General features: G+C 43.1%; 2 protein-coding genes across 3 annotated transcripts; both read right to left on the reverse strand.

Moving 5' to 3' along the window:
- Positions 1-1,738: 1,738 nt before the first annotated feature.
- On the reverse strand, positions 1,739-22,351 carry LOC123732470 (uncharacterized). 2 transcript variants are annotated; one of them, XM_082968018.1, is made up of 3 exons: positions 21,741-22,351; positions 20,690-20,806; positions 1,739-5,001 (listed from the first exon to the last, which is right to left on the reverse strand). In XM_082968018.1, exons 1-3 carry the CDS (start codon positions 22,111-22,113, stop codon positions 4,289-4,291), a joined length of 1,203 nt encoding a protein of 400 aa, XP_082824144.1. In that variant the 5' UTR covers positions 22,114-22,351; the 3' UTR covers positions 1,739-4,288. The 2 variants fall into 2 exon arrangements, with proteins under 2 accessions (XP_082824144.1, XP_082824146.1); XM_082968020.1 differs by lacking the exon at positions 20,690-20,806.
- On the reverse strand, positions 9,864-15,161 carry LOC145862995 (uncharacterized). The gene is made up of 2 exons (XM_082968027.1): positions 11,211-15,161; positions 9,864-11,004 (listed from the first exon to the last, which is right to left on the reverse strand). The coding sequence occupies exon 2, from the start codon at positions 10,640-10,642 to the stop codon at positions 9,893-9,895; it is 750 nt and encodes a 249-aa protein (XP_082824153.1). The 5' UTR covers positions 10,643-11,004; positions 11,211-15,161; the 3' UTR covers positions 9,864-9,892.
- Positions 22,352-27,140: the final 4,789 nt, after the last annotated feature.

Consider the following 27,140-nt stretch of genomic DNA (forward strand, 5'->3'; position numbering starts at 1 on the left):
TGAAAACGGAAACAAACACATGGATCAAACGGATCAATCCCACTTTTCCAGCCTGCTGAAGGTGTGGTGGAGTGGTAAACACCACCCTCAGCTCTACCAGGGACTTGAGGTGGTCTCTCACAGCTCTGCTTATGTCATGTTCTGGGGACTTGCTGTTCCATTTCTTGTCTGCCCCTGCAACACAGAAACACATGTAGTCATATCATATACAACACTCAAAGTAATGGATATGGAGCATCTACGGCCTCAGTTACACCTGGCACCAAAATGTGATTTCTGTTATCTGATCACTCCAAGCTGCATTAGGTCTGGATGCACAGATTTCACAATGTGCTGCATTAGGTTTATATCTGCCAGGATGGGCATTGTGTTCAGAATTTGAGTCTGGCCACATAAGCAATGTAGAGAGATGGGGTAAATGAGGGGAAAAGTACATTTGACACAAATTACCTCCATAATATCAAAGAACAAATGTGTGTGTCTGAGGGGAAATTAACTTTCATACAGCCAAAACGGGTGAGAAATTACACCAATATCAGTGGACAATTTGTACTAATGTAAATAAACATAGATGATGGAACACATTCCCTTTTGCTGACGTGATGAACCGCTAAGGGGACATAAATATTTACCATCTAAACCATGTGTGACCTCTCATCTCTCTGGCTGTAGAAGTGTTCTTCTTAACCAGTCCCTCAACAGCTCTCTGACTGAGCTCCATCCTCACTGGCTCTTCGGAGGAGAGGAAGGCTGAGGAGGGATGGAAGGATGAATGGATCAGTCAGTCAATAAAGTGTAGAGCTGCTGTCTGACAAAATCACTGTTTTAGTAGTTCATTGAAGTAAATAAGGCTTTATGACTGCTGAATTAATATCTTAGATGGTAGCTGTAGATGGGATTCAAATGAATAATGGTATTAATACAGTGTCTAGACTACCTCTTTTGTATAAATGCCCTTCAGAATACAAACAAAGTATTGCCACGCAGCAAAGTTTTGAGTATAATCTTTCAAGTCAGCCTGTCACACAATGCTATTCTCAAACATTAATCAATTAGTTGTTTTTCAACAATATTTTAACCTGCAGGAATATTTCCACATTTCTATCTCATGGTTAGTTCCTAGGATAATGCAACTCATACATTTACATCTTTCAATACGTCTAAAATGGGGTACAGGTTTAAAACAAGTATGTTTAAAATAATTACAGGTTTAAAATAATTACAGGTGCACCTTACTAGCTTATACTATATCATAAATAGTCTTAAATAATAAACACAGATTTTAGTTTTCATCCAGTTCACACAGATAGCTGACTTGGCCCGGTTTACACCTCCAAGGTGCCCCCCCCCACTCAGGACGACACACTCAGAGCCTACTGCCTCGGCCCTGTTTACACCTCCAAGGTGCCCCCCCCACTCAGGACGACACACTCAGAGCCTACGAGGCTTTTCTAAAAACTCCACTTTGCATGCTTCGCTCACTTTCTTTTTTTTAAACTACGTTCAAGATGTGGTATCCACTTGGCTCGCTGCCTCTCAGATCAAAGGTGGGTCCATCTGCTCCGTTCCTGAAGTGTGGTCTCCCTGAGATCCCAAGTTAAAGGGATCCCTGGTGCACCATTTACCCAGGTCGTCAGGAGAGGTCACAAAGTGAATATTCACATCCCCAACGCCAAATGTGGTTGTTAATTTCTTTAATATCAAATGAGGAGAGACAAACTTATCACAAAAGTCAGAGTTAATCTTAAACTAAATCTTTATTCACTTATTAATAAGGGAGCAGGTCAATACAACGCACAAATATAGGGTGAATCAATTGAGTGTTCTAAGATAATGATGGCTGGTCGACGAATCACCCCCAGATGATTCGTTGAGAGCCACGAGACAAAAGTACAAAGGTCTTTTACAGCCAAGATACACCCCTTTCAACCTACACGACGAACAACAGATGTATAGAACGGGTCACAAGGTTAAGATTTGTATGAAAGATACTTAGAATTCTCAGCAGACAGTATCTGCTGTAAAAACAGTACTCTTTGTATAGAGACCAGGGTCTGGCCCTGGGGTCATCTCTCCCTGGTACCATATAGAACAGAAACATTAACTCATGCTCTGGAATGCAGTCTCTTTAGGTTTTATCACCCAAAAGACATTGTAAATCTCCTGTCAGTGTTTTCTCCCAGAGGCCCATCCTCAGTAGAACACACAGACACAATAGTTATAAGAACCCTCTATTCTGTTGCATTAAACAACCATTTGATGCAATAAAAGTATTATAACATAATTTTGCAGTTTTGCTCTGTGTCCACTGAAAGTTGACTAGTAACAACAACTGGGACCTAAAATACACCCACCATGAGACCCACCAAATCTGCCCAAGAAGAGGCAAAGAAAAGAAAAACCCACACCAAACTTAAAGACATGAAGCAAACCAAAAATGTGGAGCAACTAAAGGTGTTGACTCCCCACATGTATCAAGACAACTGGAGCACTGGGCCAGACACTCTTAAATAGAACCTGGACCAGCTCAGGTGAAACACCTTCCCACTAACGAGATGGACAAGCCAGCACAGGTGTAACACATACTGACTAACGAGGTGACACCAATCAGTGCGTCCTACGTGCTAACGAGCTATACGTGCTAACGAGCTATAAGTGCCAACGAGCTATACGTGGCAACGAGCTAGACGTGCTAACGAGCTAGACGTGCTAAAGTCCAACCTCAAAACATAAATGGAAAAAACAAAGCCTGTAACTCCTTCCCCCTTATGACAACAAATATATCCTATATTTTTGTTGGACAAGTTTGCTCACCACCAACAGAAAATAACTTGCTGTCAACAATTAAAAACAAGAAAAAACACATTCCTCTAAATAATAATATACATTTTACATTTTAGTCATTTAGCAGACGCTCTTATCCAGAGCAACTTACAGTAGTGAATGCATACATTTCATTTCATGCATTTTGTTTTTTTACTGGCCCCCCGTGGGAATCGAACCCACAACCCTGGCGTTGCAAACACCATGCTCTACCAACTGAGCCACAGGGAAGGCATATATATTTGTTGTTCACACAGGATATCATATATTTGTTCTCCTTTTTCTTTTTATAGAATCCTAACACTCACTAGCTTCTAGAACTCTCATCTTCCTAAAACTCACTAGCTTCTAGAACTCTTGTCCCCTTGGAACGAGCCCAAACAAAAATCTAATCAAATTGTATTAGTCATGTCTGATTTCAAGAGCAAACTCCTGCAATATCTCGATAGGCAGTCCCCAATGTCATGCTCTAGTACATTTGGGTTGGCACATCTGAGAATGATCCCTGATATTCTAAAAGCAGGGCAACAATGTCAATATAATTGTACCCAAAAATTGTCAGTTGGTTGCATAAATAATTATGATTACTAAATGTTACATGAATTGTAAATATGAAATATGAAAAGCAAATGTACACCCCTTTGTTAATATGTATTGGCAATAATTAACTTAATGGTGAGGCATGGAATAATTAAACATGTATCTTTTGTCAGGCTGAATGTTTGAAATATGAGGTGATTTGAGTCATGCTTCTTCAGTAGTGGAATAAAGACAATTAGCATTTGAATGTTGTCAATAAATGCTGGAGTGATGTAGGATTGTTAATAAAATAGATTATAGACCAATTTATTATACTGCGTCCATGTGTATAGGCTGCAAGTACGTTGAAATTAAGTTGTTTTCAAGTCATTGAAAAAACTACCGGAAAATACATCTTCTCAACATTCACTTTCAACCGAACTTATATTGGACGTCAGGCATAGTCTTATTTTCAACGTCTTTTCAATTACATTTTGCTAGGTGGGATAGCGCAATGTAAAAACACAGTTTTAACGTGTCCAAATCAATAACCAATATGCAGAAACAGTTTGGGATATATTGAAAACCTAAACATTTTGAAGTGTTGCATTTTGATTCAAGTGGGTCACCAACGTGGTAAGTGTAACACAACTCTTTTTTTGTTAGTCACTTTTTGTTAAATCACATAAATAGTAACTCTTCCAATTCAGAGCCTGGATTTTCCCCCTGAGGCTAATATCCATATCATGTTGAAATCAATAGAACAGGGGGCAAACGTTTAGGGTTCTACATTGTGACATCATTAAAATACTCCTACTACAATGTTTAAACATTCTACATTGTGACATTATTTCACTGATATCATGAAACAACTCCATGTATTTTCTGATGTTTAGTCAGAGATCTTTTATCAGAGTATCTCTTCCCACATTGATCACAGCAAGGATTATCTCATGTGTGTTCTCTGGTGTATAGTTAGATAGCTAGATCTAGTAAAACTCTTCCCACATGGATCACAGCTAGGAGCTTTCTCTCCTGTGTGTTTTCTCTGGTGTGATACTAGGCTGGTTAGCCAAGCAAATCTTGTCCCACATTGACTACAGCTATATGGTTTCTCTCCTGTATGAGTTCTCTGGTGTTTAGTGAGATTTCTAGATGTAGAAAAACTCTTCCCACATTGATTACAGCTATAAGATTTCTCTCCAGTGTGTGTTTTCTGGTGTAATATCAGGCTGTCTGGCCGAGTGAAAATCTTCCCACATTGAGTACAGCTATATGGTCTCTCTCCTGTATGAGTTCTCTGGTGTATAGTTAGATAGCTAGATGTAGGAAAACTCTTCCCACATTGATTACAGCTATAAGGTTTCTCTCCAGTGTGTATTCTCTGGTGTGATTTCAGGGTTTGTAGCCGAGTAAAACTCTTCCCACATTGATCACAGCCAAAAGATATCTCTCCTTTGTGAATTGTCAGGTGTATTTTAAGTTCTGATGAAGATTTGCAACTTTTCCCACAGTGAGAGCAGTGGTGAGATTTCTTCCCTGTGGGTCTCTGCTGGTGTTTCTTGAGGTTTTCTGATGTGGAGAGACTCTTCTCTGCCTTGTTAGCATCATGATGTTGTTGAAGCTCTCCAGAGGACCCATGATAGTCCCGTCTCTCTCCTGTGTGAACAACAAAGTCAGACAGATGGTTAAAGGCCCACAGCAGAAATCCACAGTAAAAGGTGATGCTCAGAGCGTAGCCATGAAGTTGTACAACAATTGACATCTGTTAAATTATTTGACAATTATCTTAATACAGTCAAGTGAGTAACAATAATCATATTTTCTCTTGTTTTCACATTAGTAGTAACATCAATGATTGTAGGCTAGAAATAAGTTATTAAAGTTGTTGAAATCCTAAGCAGTGTGCCAGACGACTTTTGGTCCCCAATATAGGCCCCTTTCTGTGTTAGCTAAAATTGCGTCACGAGAGCGATGCGCACACAATTTGATTGCAGAAACGCCTTCCTCCTAATGAGGAAACCGATAGTTATGGATGTAGTATATCTGGTAATGAGGAAACCACTAGTTACGGATGTAGTATATCTGGTAATGAGGAAACCACTAGTTGCGGATGTAGTATATCTGGTAATGAGGAAACCACTAGTTGCGGATGTAGTATATCTGGTAATGAGGAAACCACTAGTTGCGGATGTAGTATATCTGGTAATGAGGAAACCACTAGTTACGGATGTAGTATATCTGCTAATGAGGAAACCACTAGTTATGGATGTAGTATATCTGCTAATGAGGAAACCACTAGTTATGGATGTAGTATATCTCAGCGGTCCCCAACCCCCGGCCCGCGGACCGGTACCGGTCCGTGGGTCATTTGGTACTGGGCCGCAGAGAAAGAATAAATAACTTACATTTTTTCCGTTTTATTTATGATCCGTGTCTGAACGATGTTTTATTTTGAAAAATGAACGCGGAGCACAGACACCTTCTCTTATACACAGAAATAAGATGGTTATCCCGAGGAAGATCGCTGGCCAGAGTGTTTGAATTACGAGAGCCGCTGCAGAGATTTCTCTCAGAAAAAAAGTGGCAGCACATTTCAGTGACGAGGAATGGGTCGCAAAACTCGCTTAATTGTGCGACATATTCAACCTGCTCAATGTACTCAATCGGTCACTTCAGGGGAAAATGACAACTGTCTTCAAGTTGGCAGATAAAGTAGCTGCATTTAAAGCCAAACTGGATTTGTGGGGACGGCGCGTGAACAGAGGTATATTTGACATGTTTCAAACATTCGTGGGGATTTTGGAAGAGACTGAGCCCGAGCCTTCATTGTCCCAGCTGGTGCAACGATCACCTGTCTTTGCTTTTAAAAGAGTTTGAGCGCTACTTCCCAACCACAAAAGACCCACGAACTGCCAAGGAATGGATCCGTGACCCATTTGTCAACAAACCAGGTGAATCCAGCATGTCTATGCAAGAAGATCAACTGCTGGAGATCGCAAATGACGGCGGCCTTAAAAGTATGTTCGAGACAACTCTGCCGGTGTTCTGGATTAACGTCACGGCAGAATACCCTGAGATCGCCACAACAGCATTGAAAACCCTGTTGACATTTCTGACATCCTATTTGTGTGAAGCGGGATTTTCTGCAGTGACAGCAACCAAAACAAAATTACGGAGTAGACTGGACATAAGCAACACACTTCGGGTGTCATTGTCTCCATTACCCCTAGATGGGACTGTCTCGTTGCAGAGAAACAAGCTCAGGGCTCACACTGATTTAGCATTATGGTGAGTTTTCATGCACTTTATATTTGTTTTTGTGTTGTATCTTATTTTTAAGGCATGTTTAAACGTTACCATAGCGACCAGAGAGTGTTAGGGGGCAGAGAGGATGTTACTCATGTTATGTTGTTGGTGCGATGTTACGAGGACGCTGCTAATAAAGGTGCATACGAGTACACAGTGGATTCACGTTTATTATTATATTTAAAAAATAGCACAGTTTTTATGCCGGTCGTATCATTTTATTTTGTGTATTTATCCGCCACACCTTAAAGGCCGTGAAAATATTGTCTGACATTAAACCGGTCCGTAGCCCAAAAAAGGTTGGGGACCGCTGGTATATCTGGTAATGAGGAAACCACTAGTTATGGATGTAGTATATCTGGTAATGAGGAAACCACTAGTTATGGATGTAGTATATCTGCATGTGTAACAGGGTTGGTTATGTTTCCACTTGCCTCTAAAGAAATGTGTACTTAATGTTCAAGCATTCGTATTGGTTGGTTCAACTGATGACAATAAGGTGTGTTGTGATTGGCCCCGCTTGCAGATAGGGGGAGATCGCGAACGTCAGGTCTTCCCAGTATGAAAATGTGATGCAAGGGGTAGGTCACGTTCTGAATACTGTTTTAAATGTTATATTTTACAATGTGTACAAGTTTGCTGTACGTTACGGATTTATACATGTGTGGGTATATGGTACCTGTTAGGGATTGAGGGGCTTTCTGGAATGTGCTTTGGCATATGATTGCTGTAGATAAGTGTTAGCTAGCATACATCGTTGTAATGGTCACATAAACCCACTGCTAACACAGTTGTCTTCATGCTACAGCTTTTGCCATCGACAGCCATCAGTATCATTAAGCCCTGCACAACTACCGTGCTGTTTCTCATTTAACAACAGGTATTTACACATGTTATATTTTGTATTGTATTTTTGTATTTTGTGACCCAGTATGAAAATGTGATGCAAGGGCTTTTGCCATCGACAGCCATCAGTATCATTAAGCCCTGCACAACTACCGTGCTGTTTCTCATTTAACAACAGAAATAAATGATGCTCAACTGGGACCACTGGCTGATGTGATTTATTAGGAAAAAAACACAACGCAAGGAGAGTACGCTATACATCTGTTACACATGGAGCAACAATGATGAGCGAAGATTTTAGTTTTTCACAATGTATTCTGAATATTACAGCGCACTATCAGCGCAAGATCAGGAGTGCTACTCAAGGAAACTCACATTAAGTTCTGTGTCTATTCACTAATTCACCACCGTGGGGGAAAACTCAGGGGAGTTCTCATAGGCTGACAGCAAAAATAGCCTCCATTTACAGGTTGCTTATGAGTGTATTTCACACTACTTTTGGATTATAATGGTAAGGCTTGTTTGAATGTCCTGATTAATATGTTTGTGTTATTGTCGTAAATCAATATGTGTTTAAAAAATTGGCCCATAACTTCACCTAACAACAACATAGACCTACTGTAGGACCCATAACTTCACCCAACAACAACATAGACCTACTGTAGGACCCATAACTTCACCTAACAATAACAGACCTACTGTAGGACCCATAACTTCACCTAACAACAACATAGACCTAGGACTATAAATCATTTAATATTTCAGGTGAAACATGGAAACTAAAATGTCTTTGTCATGACATTTCATAACCTGATCACCAGATCATTTTGTGAATAATCCCACTAGGCTACTCTGTAATGGGTTGTCATTCTAAATGTCCTGAATCAAGCAGACAATAACACATTATAAACATACATTTGTTAGGGATGTTGGATCCAACGTGGAGCACGGCATAACGGTCTTAACCAGAGTAAAGAATGAAGAAGCACTTTGGTTGTTGTTGCATGTCGTGATGTTTGTCATGTGACAGTCATTCAAAAATGATTTCCTGGATCAGCTGATGATAGTTGAACATGTGACTAACTAAACAGCTACAGTATTAAGTATTATGTGTAATTATTGAAGAACCGCGTTAATGACAGTATCCATTTGGGTGTTGTCAATAAAGTTAAGGTGACTCTCGGTTAGAACAAAGGATTTAGCAAACTCTGAAATGATTTAGGATTTCTGTGCCCATGAAAACTGTTAACCCTGCGTAACATAAGGAGACACTAAATGTTACGTAGTTAGAGTGCATTTCAGAGATCTGAATACAAAAAAAACTGTCCCACAACAAGATCCAGTATTTAAGTTTAAGTTCATCATATGACAAGCTTAATGTTATGACTACTGTTCCCTGAAGGAGGGAAACTAGGTACAACATACTATTATATCCACACGTTATGAATATAACTACTGTTCCCTGAAGGAGGGAAACTAGGTACAACATACTATTAAATCCACACATTATGACTATAACTACTGTTCCCTGAAGGAGGGAAACTAGGTACAACATACTACTAAATCCACACCTCGCTGGCGTTAGGCTCGGAATTATTCCTTCAATTTAATATGCTCTTCACCGACACCCAGGAACGGGTGGGGCCAATCAGGTGTTGTACATCTTTTCCCTCCTTCAGAGTAGAACACCTGTTTAGGAGAGGTGCGGCTAGCAGAGTAGAACACCTGTTTAGGAGAGGTGCTGGCTAGCAGAGTAGAACACCAGTTTAGGAGAGGTGCGGCTAGCAGAGTAGAACACCTGTTTAGGAGAGGTGCTGGCTAGCAGAGTAGAACACCTGTTTAGGAGAGGTGCTGTCCAGCGGAGTAGAACACCTGTTTAGGAGAGGTGCTGGCTAGCGGAGTAGAACACTTGAAAAAGATGAGTCTCACACTCTCGAATCAAAAGATTTCATTGGCCTTTTCAGGTGTGATTTTAGATCCTTCAACCGAAGTCACGACTCCCCATAGTATGTTGTACCAAAGTTGACTGACCCTTAAGGGAACTACACTGCCATAAATACAAGGAAAGTCAAGTAGTGTTTTATTTAAAAAATATATATACAAATCCGGCAAGGAACCAACTTTGAGAAGGGTTTAAAACAAAGGTTTCAAACAATTCATAAATGTTATTGAATATAGGTATGTTTCGCCTTTAATGTAATGGCATTGAAAAAAGGCGAATAGCTGTGTTTGAATACCATTTACTTTACATTTACGTCATTTAGCAGACGCTCTTATCCAGAGCGACTTACAAATTGGTGCATTCACCTTATGATATCCAGTGGAACAACCACTTTACAATAGTACATCTATATCTTCTTGGGGGGGGGGGGGGGGTTAGAAGGATTACTTAATCCTATCCTAGGTATTTCTTAAAGAGGTGGGGTTTCAGGTGTCTCCGGAAGGTGGTGATTGACTCCGCTGTCCTGGCATCGTGAGGGAGCTTGTTCCACCATTGGGGTGCCAGAGCAGCGAACAGTTTTGACTGGGCTGAGCGGGAACTGTGCTTCCGCAGAGGTAGGGAGGCGAGCAGGCCAGAGGTGGATGAACGCAGTGCCCTTCTTTGGGTGTAGGGACTGATCAGAGCCTGAAGGTACGGAGGTGCCGTTCCCCTCACAGCTCCGTAGGCAAGGACCATGGTCTTGTAGCAGATGCGAGCTTCCACTGGAAGCCAGTGGAGTGTGCGGAGGAGCAGGGTGACGTGAGAAAACTTGGGAAGGTTGAACACCAGACGGGCTGCGGCGTTCTGGATGAGTTGTAGGGGTTTGATGGCACAGGCAGGGAGCCCCGCCAACAACGAGTTGCAGTAATCCAGACGGGAGATGACAAGTGCCTGGATTAGGACCTGCGCCGCTTCCTGTGTGAGGCAGGGTCGTACTCTGCGAATGTTGTAGAGCATGAACCTACAGGATCGGGTCACCGCCTTGATGTTAGCGGAGAACGACAGGGTGTTGTCCAGGGTCACGCCAAGGCTCTTAGCACTCTGGGAGGAGGACACAATGGTGTTGTCAACCGTGATGGCGAGATCATGGAACGGGCAGTCCTTCCCCGGGAGGAAGAGCAGCTCCGTCTTGCCGAGGTTCAGCTTGAGGTGGTGATCCGTCATCCACACTGATATGTCTGCCAGACATGCAGAGATGCGATTCGCCACCTGGTTATCAGAAGGGGGAAAGGAGAAGATTAATTGTGTGTCATCTGCGTAGCAATGATAGGAGAGACCATGTGAGGATATGACAGAGCCAAGTGACTTGGTGTATAGCGAGAATAGGAGAGGGCCTAGAACTGAGCCATGGGGGACACCAGTGGTGAGAGCACGTGGTGCGGAGACGGATTCTCGCCATGCCACCTGGTAGGCGCGACCTGTCAGGTAGGACGCAATCCAAGAGTGAGCCGCGCCGGAGATGCCCAACTCGGAGAGGGTGGAGAGGAGGATCTGATGGTTCACAGTATCAAAGGCAGCAGATAGGTCTAGAAGGATGAGAGCAGAGGAGAGAGAGTTAGCTTTAGCAGTGCGGAGAGCCTCCGTGACACAGAGAAGAGCAGTCTCAGTTGAATGACCAGTCTTGAAACCTGACTGATTTGGATCAAGAAGGTCATTCTGAGAGAGATAGCAAGAGAGCTGGCCAAAGGACGGCACGCTCAAGAGTTTTGGAGAGGAAAGAAAGAAGGGATACTGGTCTGTAGTTGTTGACATCGGAGGGATCGAGTGTAGGTTTTTTGAGAAGGGGTGCAACTCTCGCTCTCTTGAAGACGGAAGGGACGTAGCCAGCGGTCAAGGATGAGTTGATGAGCGAGGTGAGGTAAGGGAGAAGGTCTCCGGAAATGGTCTGGAGAAGAGAGGAGGGGATAGGGTCAAGCGGGCAGGTTGTTGGGCGGCCGGCCGTCACAAGTCGCAAGATTTCATCTGGAGAGAGATGGGAGAAAGAGGTCAAAGCATAGGGTAGGGCAATGTGAGCAGGACCAGCGGTGTCGTTTGACTTAACAAACGAGGATCGGATGTCGTCAACCTTCTTTTCAAAATGGTTGACAAAGTCGATACGCAGAGAGGGAGGAGGGGGGAGGAGGATTCAGGAGGGAGGAGAGGTGGCAAAGAGCTTCCTAGGGTTAAAGGCAGATGCTTGGAATTTAGAGTGGTAGAAAGTGGCTTTAGCAGCAGAAACAGAGGAAGAAAATGTGGAGAGGAGAGAGTGAAAAGATGCCAGGTCCGCAGGGAGGCTAGTTTTCCTCCATTTCCGCTCGGCTGCCCGGAGCCCTGTTCTGTGAGCTCGCAATGAGTCGTCAAGTCACGGAGTAGGAGGGGAGGACCGAGCCGGCCGGGAGGATAGGGGACATAGAGAGTCAAAGGATGCAGAAAGGGAGGAGAGGAGGGTTGAGGAGGCAGAATCAGGAGATTGGTTGGAGAAGGATTGAGCAGAGGGAAGAGATGATAGGATGGAAGAGGAGAGAGTAGCAGGAAAGAGAGAGCGAAGGTTGTGACGGCGCAATACCATCTGAGTAGGGGCAGAGTGAGTAGTGTTGGAAGAAAGCGTTATAAGGTTGTGGTCGGAGACTTGGAGGGGAGTTGCAGTGAGATTAGTTGAAGAACAGCATCTAGTAAAGATGAGGTCAAGCGTATTGCCTGCCTTGTGAGTGGGGGGGACGGTGAGAGGGTGAGGCCAAAAGAGGAGAGGAGTGGAAAGAAGGGGGCAGAGAGAAATGAGTCAAAGGTAGACGTAGGGAGGTTAAAGTCACCCAGAATTGTGAGGGGTGAGCCATCCTCAGGAAAGGAACTTATCAAGGCGTCAAGCTCATTGATGAACTCTCCAGGGGAACCTGGAGGGCGATAAATGATAAGGATGTTAATGAATGGGCTAGTGATTGTGACAGCATGGAATTCAAAGGAGGCGATAGACAGCTGGGTCAGGGGAGAAAGAGAGAATGTCCACTTGGGAGAGATGAGGATTCCAGTCCCACCAGCCCGCTGACCAGATGCTCTCGGGGTATGCGAGAACACGTGGTCAGACGAGGAGAGAGCAGTAGGAGTAGCAGTGTTTTCTGTGGTAATCCATGTTTCCGTCAGTGCCAAGAAGTCGAGGGACTGGAGGGTAGCATAGGCTGAGATGAACTCTGCCTTGTTGGCCGCAGACCGGCAGTTCCAGAGGCTGCCGGAGACCTGGAACTCCACGTGGGTCGTGCGTGCTGGGACCACCAGGTTAGAGTGGCAGCGGCCATGCGGTGTGAAGCGTTTGTGTGGCCTGTGCAGATAGGAGAGAACAGGGATAGACAGACACATAGTTGACAGGCTAGCGGAGAGGCTACGCTAATGCAAAGGAGATTGGAATGAAAATTAACTAAACAACTGGGGAAGCGAGAGAGCAGGGCCTCCCTCACTAACCATTCGCTGAAACACTCAAATATAACTATTCCAACTTCCACTTAGAAATTATAATTGATAAACTACAATGGTTCAATGTTTCCAGGAATAGGCTCAAACTTAGTTTATTCAGCTAGATAACTTGGTACAGTATTCTTCCGTGAAACCCACCCAGTGCACCGTGTCTTATGACGCCGTAGCTAACTAGCATGCTAGCATCCAATAACACACGGTTAGCACCAATACTTGGTTACAACAAACTACCAATGGATCATTCGTGTCCCTGTCTAGTTCCTTTCATAACGCAGAAGTAATTAAACGTTGGCTAGCTAACACAAAGTCAGTCCTGCTAGCTACACAAGTGGACTACACAACTCGAAAGCTTACGTTGCAAAAATCTTATTGACTAAAAATGATACAGTACTGCTAGCTGGTAGAGTTGGCTAGCTAGCAGTGGCTGCGTTTACCTTTATCTTTGATACAAAGACAACTATGTAGCTAGCTAACGTTACATTAATCAAATCGTTCCGTTGTAATGTAAGGAATGTAAGGAAATGTAATATTACCCGCGGAGCGAAGTACAGCACGACTACTCACTCCAGCAATACCCATACTAACATACTGTATACTACATACTTAATGAGTGTATACAATTAGTTCATTTTATTTATTAGTTCATTTTAGTATACTGTACACTACATACTTAATGAGTATATACTACCTACTATTAGTTAATTGTAGTAAACTGTAACTACATACATCATGAGTATATTCCTACATACTATTAGTTAATTGTTGTAAACTGTAACCGAACCGTTTCCTTTCAGTTGAGCCCTCTTCTCCTGTCTTCCGGAAGTTTATGCTGTTGCTATGCAACCCCTTGTTAGCTAGTTAGCATAACACATTACTAGTTAGACATTTTACGACTTCGGGTGTGTTTTTTAATTCAATCTTGAATATCAGAGTGCTTCATAAATTCAGTTAGGCAGTTTTCATGCTAACCAGAGTGACTAACTGTGCTGCTGGAAAACATTTAAATTACTCTTTTTGTTGGCCTACGTTTACTGACACCTGGACATATTCAACGGGTGTTGAGCGCTAGTAAATTCATTATTCTGCTCTCTGGTAATCAGACGAGTGCGCTCTGAAGTCGGAGTAGATAGCCAGAGTGAATTTATGAAAGCACCCGAATGTCCATTGAGAAAGCACAACGACTATACCATTTAGCTAAGCTAAGAATGACGGGAATAATCAAGTCAATAAACGTTGGGTAGTTAGTTAGATAGAATATAGTTAATATACTGGCAAGTTTGATGTATAAGTAGCCAACTAACGTTACGTAGCTAGATAACAAATTGTCAGCCAAAATATCGTGTAAGGTATCTTATTTGAAAAGTCATTACTTTATTACATTGCTCAAAATTTTCTTAACATTTGTCATGATTAGTTATAACGAATTTGTATCGGCTCTCGTTGGACTTCGGCTGAATATTTTCCGACATTTTCTTCCAATCTGAAAACAATGTCAAGCCACGCCCATTTCCTGAAGAATTGCATTATGGGCCCTAACGTACTGCGTGTTTACGTCATATTTTGGTGAATTTAGTACGAGATCCGGGAACTTTTGGCACACTAACTATATCATACTATTACCAATAAGCATACTATATACTCAATTAACATCACAAATAGTACAGTTAGTATGAGTATTCTAACACAGCTAATGACTTATCAACAACTCTAACATTTTGACCCCAACAGGAAATTTTCACTGGCAGTTATAGAAAGACCCATTTACTATATAACCATTGATTCTTGAAGAATATAACTTATAAATGCCTCAAATGTTTAAACTGTATTACCCCATCAGAAACCAAAACATAAGCTTGAAAAACGCCACTGTTTGTAAACAAGCACTGTATAGCCTTGAAATCTTGTTTAAAACAATCATTTTGACCTTATGGATGGCCAGCTCTTGTATTCATAGTGTAGTGCAACTGTCAAGTCAACACCTTATAACTGTTACGCCAAGATGTCTGAACTTCTTGATGAGGTCGCTAGGTTTTGGGTTATGTTTGCTACAAAATGACTAAATGTAAAATAGCTTTCTCTATGAATTTGAGAGTGGTTACATTTCTCCAGCCCCCATCCCTCAACTGTTTACCAAACCAAGTCTCAGGGCTGACTATGTTTTGCTATTTAAATCCTAGGTTACCCCTATAAAATAGCCACACATCTGTTACGGAGTCTAGTTGATAGGTAATCGACTAGCCGGACTGTTCCTGGGACTCCGCGTGTAGGGATTTGTACAATGCATGAACAAGGCTATTGAACTAGACATTGGTGTCTGTCTTTATTACTTTATCCAATATATCATACCGAAACATGGTATCAGAAGTGGCTCGAAAACCATACGTTTGTTATTTTTGTAGCTAAGTACAGTATAGGCGCGGTTACGTTCCATATGCGAACACACGCCGATTCCTACTCACAACACTGATCAACTAGTTGTTAGCTGGTTAGCTAGCATCACTACCTACCTCGATGACTGAAGGCAAAGAGATCTCCTATTCCATCGCTATGGCAGCGAACATTCCGCCACCTAATCCCATGGTTCTCACAGGGGACTGGAATACTAATTGGGACAATTTCAGGGATGAATTCGAGGACTATGCGCTGGCGACCGGTCTACATGAGAAACCCAACGAGGTACAAGCGGCAACTCTGAGGAGTTTAATGGGCAGCGAATGCAGGCATATCTACCGGCACAATCTCACCCTCACAGCGCGACAACAGTGTGATGCAAAGGCTATATTGGATGCATTGGAGAATTACTTCAAACCCGCCAGAAACGTAATTTACGAGCGGTTCGTTTTCGGAAGCTGCAAACAGGAAGAGGGTGAGTCAGTACACAACTTTGTAACCCGTTTGAGAGAAAAATCCGCCACTTGTGAATACGGGGGATTGAAAGATGAATTGATTCGTGACAAAATAGTACTGGGAATTGCAAATGAGGATACACGCCGGCGTCTACTGAGAGAGAGAGGCTTAACATTAGTAACTGCCATCGAAATGTGCGGCACTGCTGAAGTCACTGACATGAGAATGAGAGCAATGGAAATCGAAACCCCACGCTCCGACGTTGACACTGTTCACGCTGTTGCTAGGCAGACATTCAGGCAAAACCAATCAAGGCAGAGTAATTCACCACGAACGGTGAACACAGAGAGCCCAGTAGCATGTAAATACTGTGGGAATACGCACACACGTGGCAAAGAGCACTGCCCTGCCTATGGAAAACCATGCAGAGCTTGTGGAACTAATAATCACTTTGCAAAAGTGTGTCTCAAAAGCAAAAGAAGGGTGAGTGAGGGCAAGATTCACTGTGTTGATGATGTCACTCAATGTTCAGAGCTGAACAGTGAAAGTGACATTTACATGCATGAATCCATTGGGGCTGTACACTCAAGAGGGAAGAAATGGTTTGTGACACTACGATTACACAACAAGCAACAACAATGTCAACTGGATTCCGGTGCTACATGCAACATAATGAGCTACAAAGACAAACTCAATCTGGCACCTGACACACATCTATTGCCCAGCGATACTAGACTAAAGCTGTACTCAGGAGAGCTAATGAGCTCTATGGGCACCTTTGAGACCGAATGTGTTATTCGGGGACGCAAACACAAGCTGGAGTTTGAGATTGTGAAAACCAGTCAACATCCTCTCCTCTCAGGCTCTACATGCGAACGCCTGGGACTGATGCAGTTCACTGTACCAAATGACCTGCACATTGTGGATCATGTCCAGCATGGACCCCTGTCCAAAGAACAACTACTCAGCAGATATGACGATGTATTCAACATGCCCGTTGAATCAGTGCCTGGTGAGGTACACTTTGAAGTGGATGAGAGCATCACTCCAGTCCAGTGTGCTCCTCGCAATGTGCCCATTGCAATGAAAGTGGCTGTGAAGGCCCAGCTGGACAAGTATGAGGCCGATGGCCACATGACATCTGTGACCGAACCAACTGACTGGATCAGCAATATGGTCATAGTGAAAAAACCAGAGAAGCTGAGGGTCTGCATCGACCCAAAGCATCTGAACCAAGCATTGAAACGATCCCACTACATCATGCCGACACTAGAGGATGTCCTCTACAAGCTTCCCAAGGCCAGGATTTTCACCTTGGTGGATGCTCGAGATGCATTCCTTCAATGCAAGCTGGACGAAGAAAGCAGCTTCATGACTACCTTCTGGACCCCCTGGGGTCGGAAACGCTGGCTCAAGCTCCCGTTTGGTGTCTCAGTGGCACCTGAGGTATACCAACGCAAGCAGCACGAGTTACTGGCTGGGCTCAAGAGCATTGAACCCATCGCCGATGATGTCCTGATCGTAGGCTGTGGTGACACAGACGAAGAAGCAGAACGCGACCACGATGTGAAGCTCCTGGCACTGATGGAGCGCTGTCGATCAGTTAAGCTTCGTCTTGGCCTGAAGAAGCTACAGTTCAAGGTGAAAGACGTCCACTTCCATGGCCACATTCTCTCGGCAAAAGGCCTGAAGCCGGACCCAGACAAGGTCCGAGCGATCCTCGACATGCCAAACCCATCTGATGCAAAAGGAGTACAGCGTCTCATCGGTTTTGCAAACTATCTTGCAAAGTTCATGCCACACCTATCAGCAGTCTGTGAGCCTCTGCGCCGGTTGCTGGACAAAGACACACCATGGCACTGGTTACCCAAGCACGAGGCTGCGGTGCAGGAGATGAAATCTCTGGCTTCATCCATGCCAGTGTTGCGCTACTACGACGTCACGAAGCCTGTCACAATCCAGAGTGACTCCAGCCAAAGGGGACTTGGATGCTGCCTTATGCAGGAAGGCCAGCCCGTTGCGTTTGCCTTGAGAGCGCTCACCCCCACCGAACAGAACTATGCACAAATTGAGAAAGAGTGCCTCAGCATCGTCTTCTCCTGCCAGCGATTCCATCACTACTTATATGGTCGAGAGCTGGTCACCGCTGAAACTGACCACAAACCACTCATTGCCATATTCAGAAAACCTCTCCTCAACGCGCCCAAGAGGCTTCAAAGCATGCTCCTGACTCTGCAAAACTACAGCCTGAAGGTCATTTACAAGCCAGGACCAGAGATGTACATCAGCGACACACTGAGCAGGGCAACGGCACAATGTACAGGCAGAGGCACTGCCTATCAGCGGCAGGCCATCTGTTCGCTACAGCAGGAACAACAAGATGTTCAACAGATCAATCAGGCAGACTACTTAAACGTCACAGATCACCGCCTAGCCCAGATCAGGCAACACACTGACAAGGACGAACACCTACAATCACTGAAGTCCATGGCTCTCGCAGGTTGGCCATACCTGAAAGAGGAGACACCTTTCACAGTGAGAGAATACTGGACCTTTCGAGATGAGATCAGTGTGCAAAATGGCGTCTTGTTCAGAGGTCAGAAGGTCATTATTCCCAAATCACTACGTCCAGAGATGCTTACCCGCATACACTCCAGTCACGTTGGAGGTGACGCATGCTACCGCCAGGCTCGTGAAACATTATACTGGCCAAACGTGCAAGCATAAATTAAAGACTTTGTCAGCAACTGTACCACGTGCAACGAGTACGCTCATGAACAGCAAAAGGAAACCATGATGTCACACGAACTGCCCACAAGGGCCTGGCAAATCGTCAGCATGGACTTATTCAGCCACAGACAAAAGGACTATCTTCTCATTGTGGATCACTACTCTGACTTTTGGGAAATTGAACTGCTCCCTGACTTGTCTGCAGAGACGGTCATAAAGCGCTGCAAGGCGCAGTTTGCCAGGCAAGGTCAGCCTGACAAGGTAATCACGGACAATGGCCCTCAATTCACTGCACAGTTCAAGCGTTTCGCCTCAGAATGGGAGTTTGACCATGTAACCTCCTCTCCAAGACACCCAAAAGCAAATGGCAAGGCAGAGTCAGCTGTCAAGATTGCAAAAAACCTGTTAAGCAGGGCCGCGCGCGACAGCAACGACCCATGGAAAGCGATCTTACAGTGGAGGAACACACCCACCGAAAACATGGACAGCAGCCCAGCACAACGCCTTCTGTCCAGACGTCTGAAGACTACCATCCCCGTAGCTAACAAGCTACTTGAGCCCTGCGTCATGGTTGGCGTCACGGACAAACTGCGTCGCAGAAAGCAGCTCGCTAAGTGCTTCTACGACCGGACTGCTCGAGACCTACCAGAACTGGAGGTGGGTGAAACGATAACCTCTATGGGCTAGGTGGGACGCTAGCGTGCCACCCGTGGTGCACTCCATCAACAGCAGGTGCATTTCAAGAGCGGCAAATTTGAATCCAAATAAATGTCAAAATTCAAATTTTTCAAACATACAACTATTTTACACCCTTTGAAAGATAAACATCTCCTTAATCTAACCACGTTTTACGATTTCAAAAAGGTTTTACCGCGAAAGCATAAATTTAGAGTATGTTAGGACAGTACATTTACAACAGTTGTGTGTAATGTTTTGTCAATTCAAAGACAGGGTCACCAAAACCATAAAACCAGCTAAAATGATGCACTAACCTTTTACAATCTCCATCAGATGACACTCCTAGGACATTATGTTAGACAATGCATGCATTTTTAGTTCTATCAAGTTCATATTTATATCCAAAAACAGCGTTTTACTATGGCATTGATGTTGAGGAAATCGTTTCCCTCCAATAACCGGCAGTCAAGTCAGCGTCACAAATTAAATAATTAAAATTAGAAAACATTGGTAAAATATTATATTGTCATTTAAAGAATTATAGATTTACATCTCTTGAACGCAATCAACTTGCCAGATTTAAAAATAACCTTACTGGGAAATTACACTTTGCAATAATCTGAGCACTGCGCCCAGAAAAATACGCGTTGCGATACAGACTAGACGTCATGTTGGGGAGATCTAAAATCGAAAATACTATGTAAATAATCCATTACCTTTGATTCTCTTCATCAGATGTCACTTCCAGGTATCACAGGTCCATAACGAATGTAGTTTTGTTCAAAAAAGCTCATCATTTATGTCCAAAAATCTCCGTCTTGTTAGCACATGATCTAAGCCAGCCGGACTTCTCGTCATGAACGAGGGGAAAAAATATATTTACGTTCGTTCAAACATGTCAAACGTTGTATAGCATAAATCATTAGGGCCTTTTTTAACCAGAACATGAATAATATTCAAGGTGGACGAATGCATACTCTTTTATAACGTATTGGAACGAGGGTACCCAACATGAACTCGCACGCCAGGTGTCTAATGGGCCATCATCGTTCCATGGCTCTTGTTCGGTCAGATCTCCCTCCAGAAGACTCAAAACACTTTGTAAAGGCTGGTGACATCTAGTGGAAGCAATAGGAAGTGCCAAAATATTCCTCAGCCCCTGTGTTTTTCAATGGGATAGGTTTAAAGGTAATACAACACATCAGGTATCCACTTCCTGTCAGAAAATGTCTCAGGGTTTTGCCTGCCAAATGAGTTCTGTTATACTCACAGACACCATTCAAACAGTTTTAGAAAATTTAGGGTGTTTTCTATCCATATGTAATAAGTATATGCATATTCTAGTTACTGGGTAGGAGTGGTAACCAGATTAAATCGGGTATGTTTTTTTATCCAGCCGTGTCAATACTGCCCCCTAGCCCTAACAGGATAAGGATGAAACCGCTGCCGGGAGACCACACAGGACTTTGGAGGCTGGGCACGTGCCTACAGAGAGTTGCACCACGCTCTTACCTGGTGGATGTTGGTGGCTCCCTCTATCGTCGCAATCGGGTGGATCTGCGCGTAGCAGAGCGGACAAACCAGAACACGCCATACACTCACCTAGATGAGCTGGATCACAGTCCAGGCCTAAGGGTAAGAGGTGCAGAATTGAGACATGAGCCAACTGAAGGTGAGGCTTCTACCCCACCAAGCTCTCCAGCTCGTGTCCCTAATACTACCCCTGTCAGAGCCAATACTTACTCACGGGTGGGTCGGCTGTGCAAGCCACCGGACAGGCTTACTCTGTAAGCAAGAGACTGTGTTAACTTGTCCTCCTGTTTATAAAAATAAACATTAAAAAAATAAATAAAAATAAAAGAAAATAAAGAAAAAAGAATTTAAAAAGAAAGGAAGATGACAACTGAAGTAATTGTTATGACTTGATTGTTAAGAATTTAATGTTATGCTGTTATGTTTGCACTTTCTATTGAAAAGGATGATGTTACGGAGTCTAGTTGATAGGTAATCGACTAGCCGGACTGTTCCCGGGACTCCGCGTGTAGGGATTTGTACAATGCATGAACAAGGCTATTGAACTAGACATTGGTGTCTGTCTTTATTACTTTATCCAATATATCATACCGAAACAACATCTATCAACCAATCAGCAGTTCAAACAATAACAAAGCTGTCATTCCACCACTAGTTTGGTGATAAGATGATGATGGGGCTGGAGAAATGTAACTACTCTCAAATTCATAGACGGACCTACGGATGCAAGGACTGACCATCCATGATATCAACATAGTTTTAACCATGTTGAGTGTTTACAGTGTTTGTTTATCATTTAAATTGTTTCTAAACATTGGAGTAAAAAAAGCTTATTTTCGGGTTCTGATGGGGTACAACAGTTGAACTAAGCTCATGAGGCATGTGTTATATTCTTCAAGAATCAATGGTTATAAATAAATAATTTTAAAAGTCTAAATATGGATGAAGCTATTGCATATTTCCCCTTTAACACCAAACATCAGTTCAACAACTGCAGAGTTTGTGCCTCTGTTTTTAAGACAGTACTTACTAGTGTTAATCAGGGCCCGTTTATCGTTAGAACCATTGGATGCCTTAACATGCCTTTGGGAAACCGAGCCCAGATATACAGTTTCATCCTCTTCATCTTCGTCTTCTTCCAATGTGACAGTCATCTCCCCCTCCTCTTTCACTTCCTCTTCTTTAACAGTAACATCCTCTTCCTCTTTCACTCTGAACGCGTCTTCCTCTTCTTTAACTGTAACTTCTTTCTCTTCTTTCAAGGTAACAGCCTCACCCTCTACTTGTTTTTGTATTGTGACAGCCTCCTCTTCCTCTTTCACGACAACGTTCAGCCACAGACCCTCTTTCTCCGTCCAGTAGACCTCTTCTTTAGCAGGAGGAGAGTAGTTTAGTGAGCTCATGGTCAGGGATGTTAGCTAGCTAAGCTAATGCTAACTTAACCAGCCCGCTAGCTGACTAATAACAACACTGTAAATATGAAATTAAAACGGATAACTAACTAGACGACAGAAGTGGGTTTAAAACACATTGGCTAATATACACTAAAGTGTCTAAAGAGCTTTATTGGTCGGCTATTTTGGCTAGCAAGCTACCGAGGTGTCTGACTCACTGTTGCCGCTGTTGAAAGAAGCGTCCCGTCCACTAGAATATACGTCACACCAACAGCATTGCCTTAAATTCCTACACCGCCATCTGTTGATTGGAGTGGGTATCGCAGCTAAGTAAAATGTATATTTTATTTTCAGACAAAAAGTTAAAGGTAGTGTAGTATGATCTAAAACATGGGGTTCTAGGGGTTCAACGAGGTTCAAGCTCCAGCCTGTTTATTAACCCTAGCATGTCGTACATAGGTACGGATACCCCCAAGGGACATCCTACTACAGGTAGGAAGCATGAGTTTTTATTCAGCAGTGTAACAACACTGTGTGGTTAAAGACGTAGTAACTGAGTTGTAGTCACGATCTGGTTACCTATAAGTACAAACAGTTATGTTTTTGCGTTATTACATATTTCTTAACTTATTTCCGGATATCTTCTAAACTACCCACAATCACTATGTGCTACCGAGTTTGTATGCTAGCTCGGTATCTAGCTCCAGCTTGTAAACGTCAGCCACACCTCATACTTTCATATACTGTATGGTTGTGATATCTAGTGGGAACGCATTAGCACGGTGGACTCTGGTGCCTTGTTGCCAGTAGGGATGTTACTTTTGATACCGGAGCTACGAGGCCTGCGTCCAAATCGCTAAGCAGTCAACTTCAAAGCAGTGTACCGATGCCTGTATCACTTTATCAGCAGCACGTCATCAATGACGTCTAAAGCTTAATTTCATCAAACAACCACCTGATTGGTTTGGTATTGGGCTTGTTCGACACTGCAGGCGACTGCCGACTGACTGATCTACAAATCACCGTACATCATAAATAACTACTAATTATTATTTAGAAATCAGTCAGCAGTCACCATTTACCCACAATGCGGCATGGATTTGATGCTCTCGAACACGGCCCGTGGTTTAGTTGATGACATAAAGGCTATGCTGCTACTGTGTGGGATGTCATCTATAATAATGACATACAGTGCCTTGCGAAAGTATTCGGCCCCCTTGAACTTTTCGACCTTTTGCCACATTTCAGGCTTCAAACATAAAGATATAAAACTGTAATTTTTTGTGACATCCAACGGTGTGGGATGTAATCTATAATAACGACATAAAGGCTATGCTGCTACGGTGTGGGACGTCATCTATAATAATGACATAAAGGCTATGCTGCTACGGTGTGGGATGTCATCTATAATAATGACATAAAGGCTATGCTGCTATGGTGTGGGATGTCATCTATAATAATGACATAAAGGCTATGCTGCTACGGTGTGGGATGTCATATATAATAATGACATAAAGGCTATGCTGCTACGGTGTGGGATGTCATCTATAATAATGACATAAAGGCTATGCTGCTACGGTGTGGGATGTCATCTATAATAACGACATAAAGGCTATGCTGCTACGGTGTGGGATGTCATCTATAATAATGACATAAAGGCTATGCTGCTACGGTGTGGGATGTCATCTATAATAATGACATAAAGGCTATGCTGCTACGGTGTGGGATGTCATCTATAATAATGACATAAAGGCTATGCTGCTACGGTGTGGGATGTCATCTATAATAATGACATAAAGGCTATGCTGCTACGGTGTAGGATGTCATCTATAATAATGACATAAAGGCTATGCTGCTACGGTGTGGGATGTCATCTATAATAATGACATAAAGGCTATGCTGCTACGTGCTACGGTGTGGGATGTCATCTATAATAATGACATAAAGGCTATGCTGCTAAGTGCTACGTTGTGGGATGTCATCTATAATAATGACATAAAGGCAGTGCTGCTACGGTGTGGGATGTCATCTATAATAATGACATAAAGGCTATGCTGCTACGGTGTGGGATGTCATCTATAATAATGACATAAAGGCTATGCTGCTACGGTGTGGGATGTCATCTATAATAATGACATAAAGGCTATGCTGCTACGGTGTGGGATGTCATCTATAATAATGACATAAAGGCTATGCTGCTACGGTGTGGGATGTCATCTATAATAATGACATAAAGGCTATGCTGCTACGGTGTGGGATGTCATCTATAATAATGACATAAAGGCTATGCTGCTACGGTGTGGGATGTCATCTATAATAATGACATAAAGGCTATGCTGCTACCTGCTTCGGTGTGGGACGTTATCTATAAAAATGTGGCTGTTCTAAATTCTGTGATTTTCCCTGCCATCATTCTGTATGTCTCTTGTGATCTGCAGTCCTGTTTTAGTTGGGTTTTGTTAGTTGGGTTGTAACTGGTCTCCTGTATTTGGGCTCCAGCTCACTGACCATAGCCGTGCTGATTGGCTACGCTGGTTAGGCTAATAGCTAGTTTGCTAAATAGCTAATGTTAGCTGGCTGGCTAAGATAACTGCATATAGCTAACATTCTTTGATATTTGGTTAGATGGCGTTATGTATTTCCAAAACGTTGGTTTACTTTAATCGCTCAAGTCAATCGCAAACGATTGGCTTAATTTGAAGTTATACATTTGAAGTTTTTTCTGTTGTAGTTTACATCATAGGGAATATGCTGGTCCTCCATATTACTTCACACCTGACTTTGGCATTCTTCTCAATTCTGATTGGTTTTATGTAGTAACTCCAAAAATAGAACAGTGAGTTGTAACTTTGCATTGGGACTTGAAAAATATTTTATTAGATATTTTATAAAAAATTCAAAACATACACGTACAAACGACAACATCATCAGTACTGTCTTCACGACGACGTAGTGTCCTCATGAGTGACAGAACACTGAGCCAATTACAGCGCAATGCTCCTATTTTTTGCTGGCTCGCCCCACCACCACAGAAAGCACTGAGCTGGGCTGAAACACCTGCATTGTGGAGCTGCCCCACCACCACAGCAGGCACTGAGCTGGGCTGAAACACCTGCATTGTGGAGCTGCCCCACCACCACAGAAAGCACTGAGCTGGGCTGAATCACCTGCATTGTGGAGCTGCCCCACCACCACAGAAAGCACTGAGCTGGGCTGAAACACCTGCATTGTGGAGCTGCCCCACCACCACAGAAAGCACTGAGCTGGGCTGAATCACCTGCATTGTGGAGCTGCCCCACCACCACAGAAAGCACTGAGCTGGGCTGAATCACCTGCATTGTGGAGCTGCCTTTCTGAAGAAAACAAAAAAGAGACCATGTGTGTATTTATCAACTCAATGATATATATATTTTACATTGTTTGCAAACTGATATGTGACACTTATTAATGCCAAAATAACATGCATAACAGGCAAGCCCCCCCCCCCCCCCACCCCACATGTTTATATATAGATTTATATATAGATTTAATCTCTTGGGGAAAAAATTTTTGGGCTCTGCCCTGAATGACGGGTCGCCACTGACACACCCCCATCTCCAGCTCCTGCATCACTCTCCACCACATGGCCTCAAACTGCACCATTTTATTTCTCTCCGTCGCCCAAGCACTTTACATTTTTAGATAATAAAGAATTTGACCTTTCCATTGAGTTAACAGCGGAGGATTGGTTGATTTCCAGGTTTTAAGAATAGTATTTAAGACGATTGATGAAAAAAATCTGTCACGTCCTGACCAGTAAAGGGCTTATTTGTTATTGTAGTTTGGTCAGGACGTGGCAGGCGGTATTTGTTTAGAGTGTTTAGGGGTTTGTTATATTATGTGTTTATGTAGAAGGGGTATTTGTTTAGAGTGTTTCGGGGTTTTTTGGGCTATGTGTTTATGTAGAGGGGTGTTGGTTTAGAGTGTACCGGGGTTTTAGGCTTAGGTTCTAGGTTAGTGTATTCTATGTTAGTTCTAGGTTGTTTACGTCTATGTTCAGTTTATTGATTTGACCTTCAATTGGAGGCAGCTGTTGATTGTTGCCTCTGATTGAAGGTCCTATGTATAGGGGTTGTTTTGTATGGGGTATTGTGGGTAGTTGTAGTTGCATAGCTTTGTGTTTAGCCTGAATCCTGTTCGTGTGTACATTTTCGTGTTCAATAAAAGTGAAATATGAGCACTCAACCCGCTGCGCCTTGGTCCAATACCTACGAAAGACGTGACAGTATCGTCCAACCATCGGGTATCTCACTGCATCCTCATATGTCATGTCTTGAAATATACAGACAGATGGATTATAAGTAAGTTTACATTATAATACTGTACTTCTGACAGCTAACTTTATAACTCCTCCTATAACTGTATGACTTTATAACATTCCCAGAAGGATTATTGAGTCATTGTTAGTTTTACACTGAAGACATGACTCTGCTGTTGTGCTTTAGAATTAGGGGATTTTGTCTCTTGTATAATGAGGGACTATCATCTGTCCCAACATCACAGGCCACAGACTTTGATACAGTTAAAGACTTCCAAAAGTTTTTCTGCAGTTTTGGATCGACTGAGTTTATAAAAAAATTGGGTTTCTCCCTGCGCACCTGCCAATGTAAATCCATTGAACGAGACAAGTTACCAGACAGGACATATTGCTAATGCTCTTCCCATTGATAACCTGAATGACAATTAACTTGTGGGTGGTGGTCGTGATGACGGCCTATTGGATGACGTCCTCCATCGGGATTCCCCCCAAAAAGAAAACGCTCTGGATTGATCACTGGAGTCAGATGTGAAGGAGGAGGTTGATCATCAGGAGTCAGATGTGAAGGAGGAGGTTGATCATCAGGAGTCAGATGTGAAGAAGGAGGTTGATCATCAAGAGTCAGATGTGAAGGAGGAGGTTGATCACCAGGAGACAGATGTGAAGGAGGAGGTTGATCACCAGGAGACAGATGTGAAGGAGGAGGTTGATCACCAGGAGACAGATGTGAAGGAGGAGG

Source organism: Salmo salar, chromosome 02, assembly GCF_965601325.2.
Source record: "Salmo salar chromosome 02, fSalSal1, whole genome shotgun sequence".
In the NCBI taxonomy this organism is placed as follows: domain Eukaryota; kingdom Metazoa; phylum Chordata; class Actinopteri; order Salmoniformes; family Salmonidae; genus Salmo; species Salmo salar.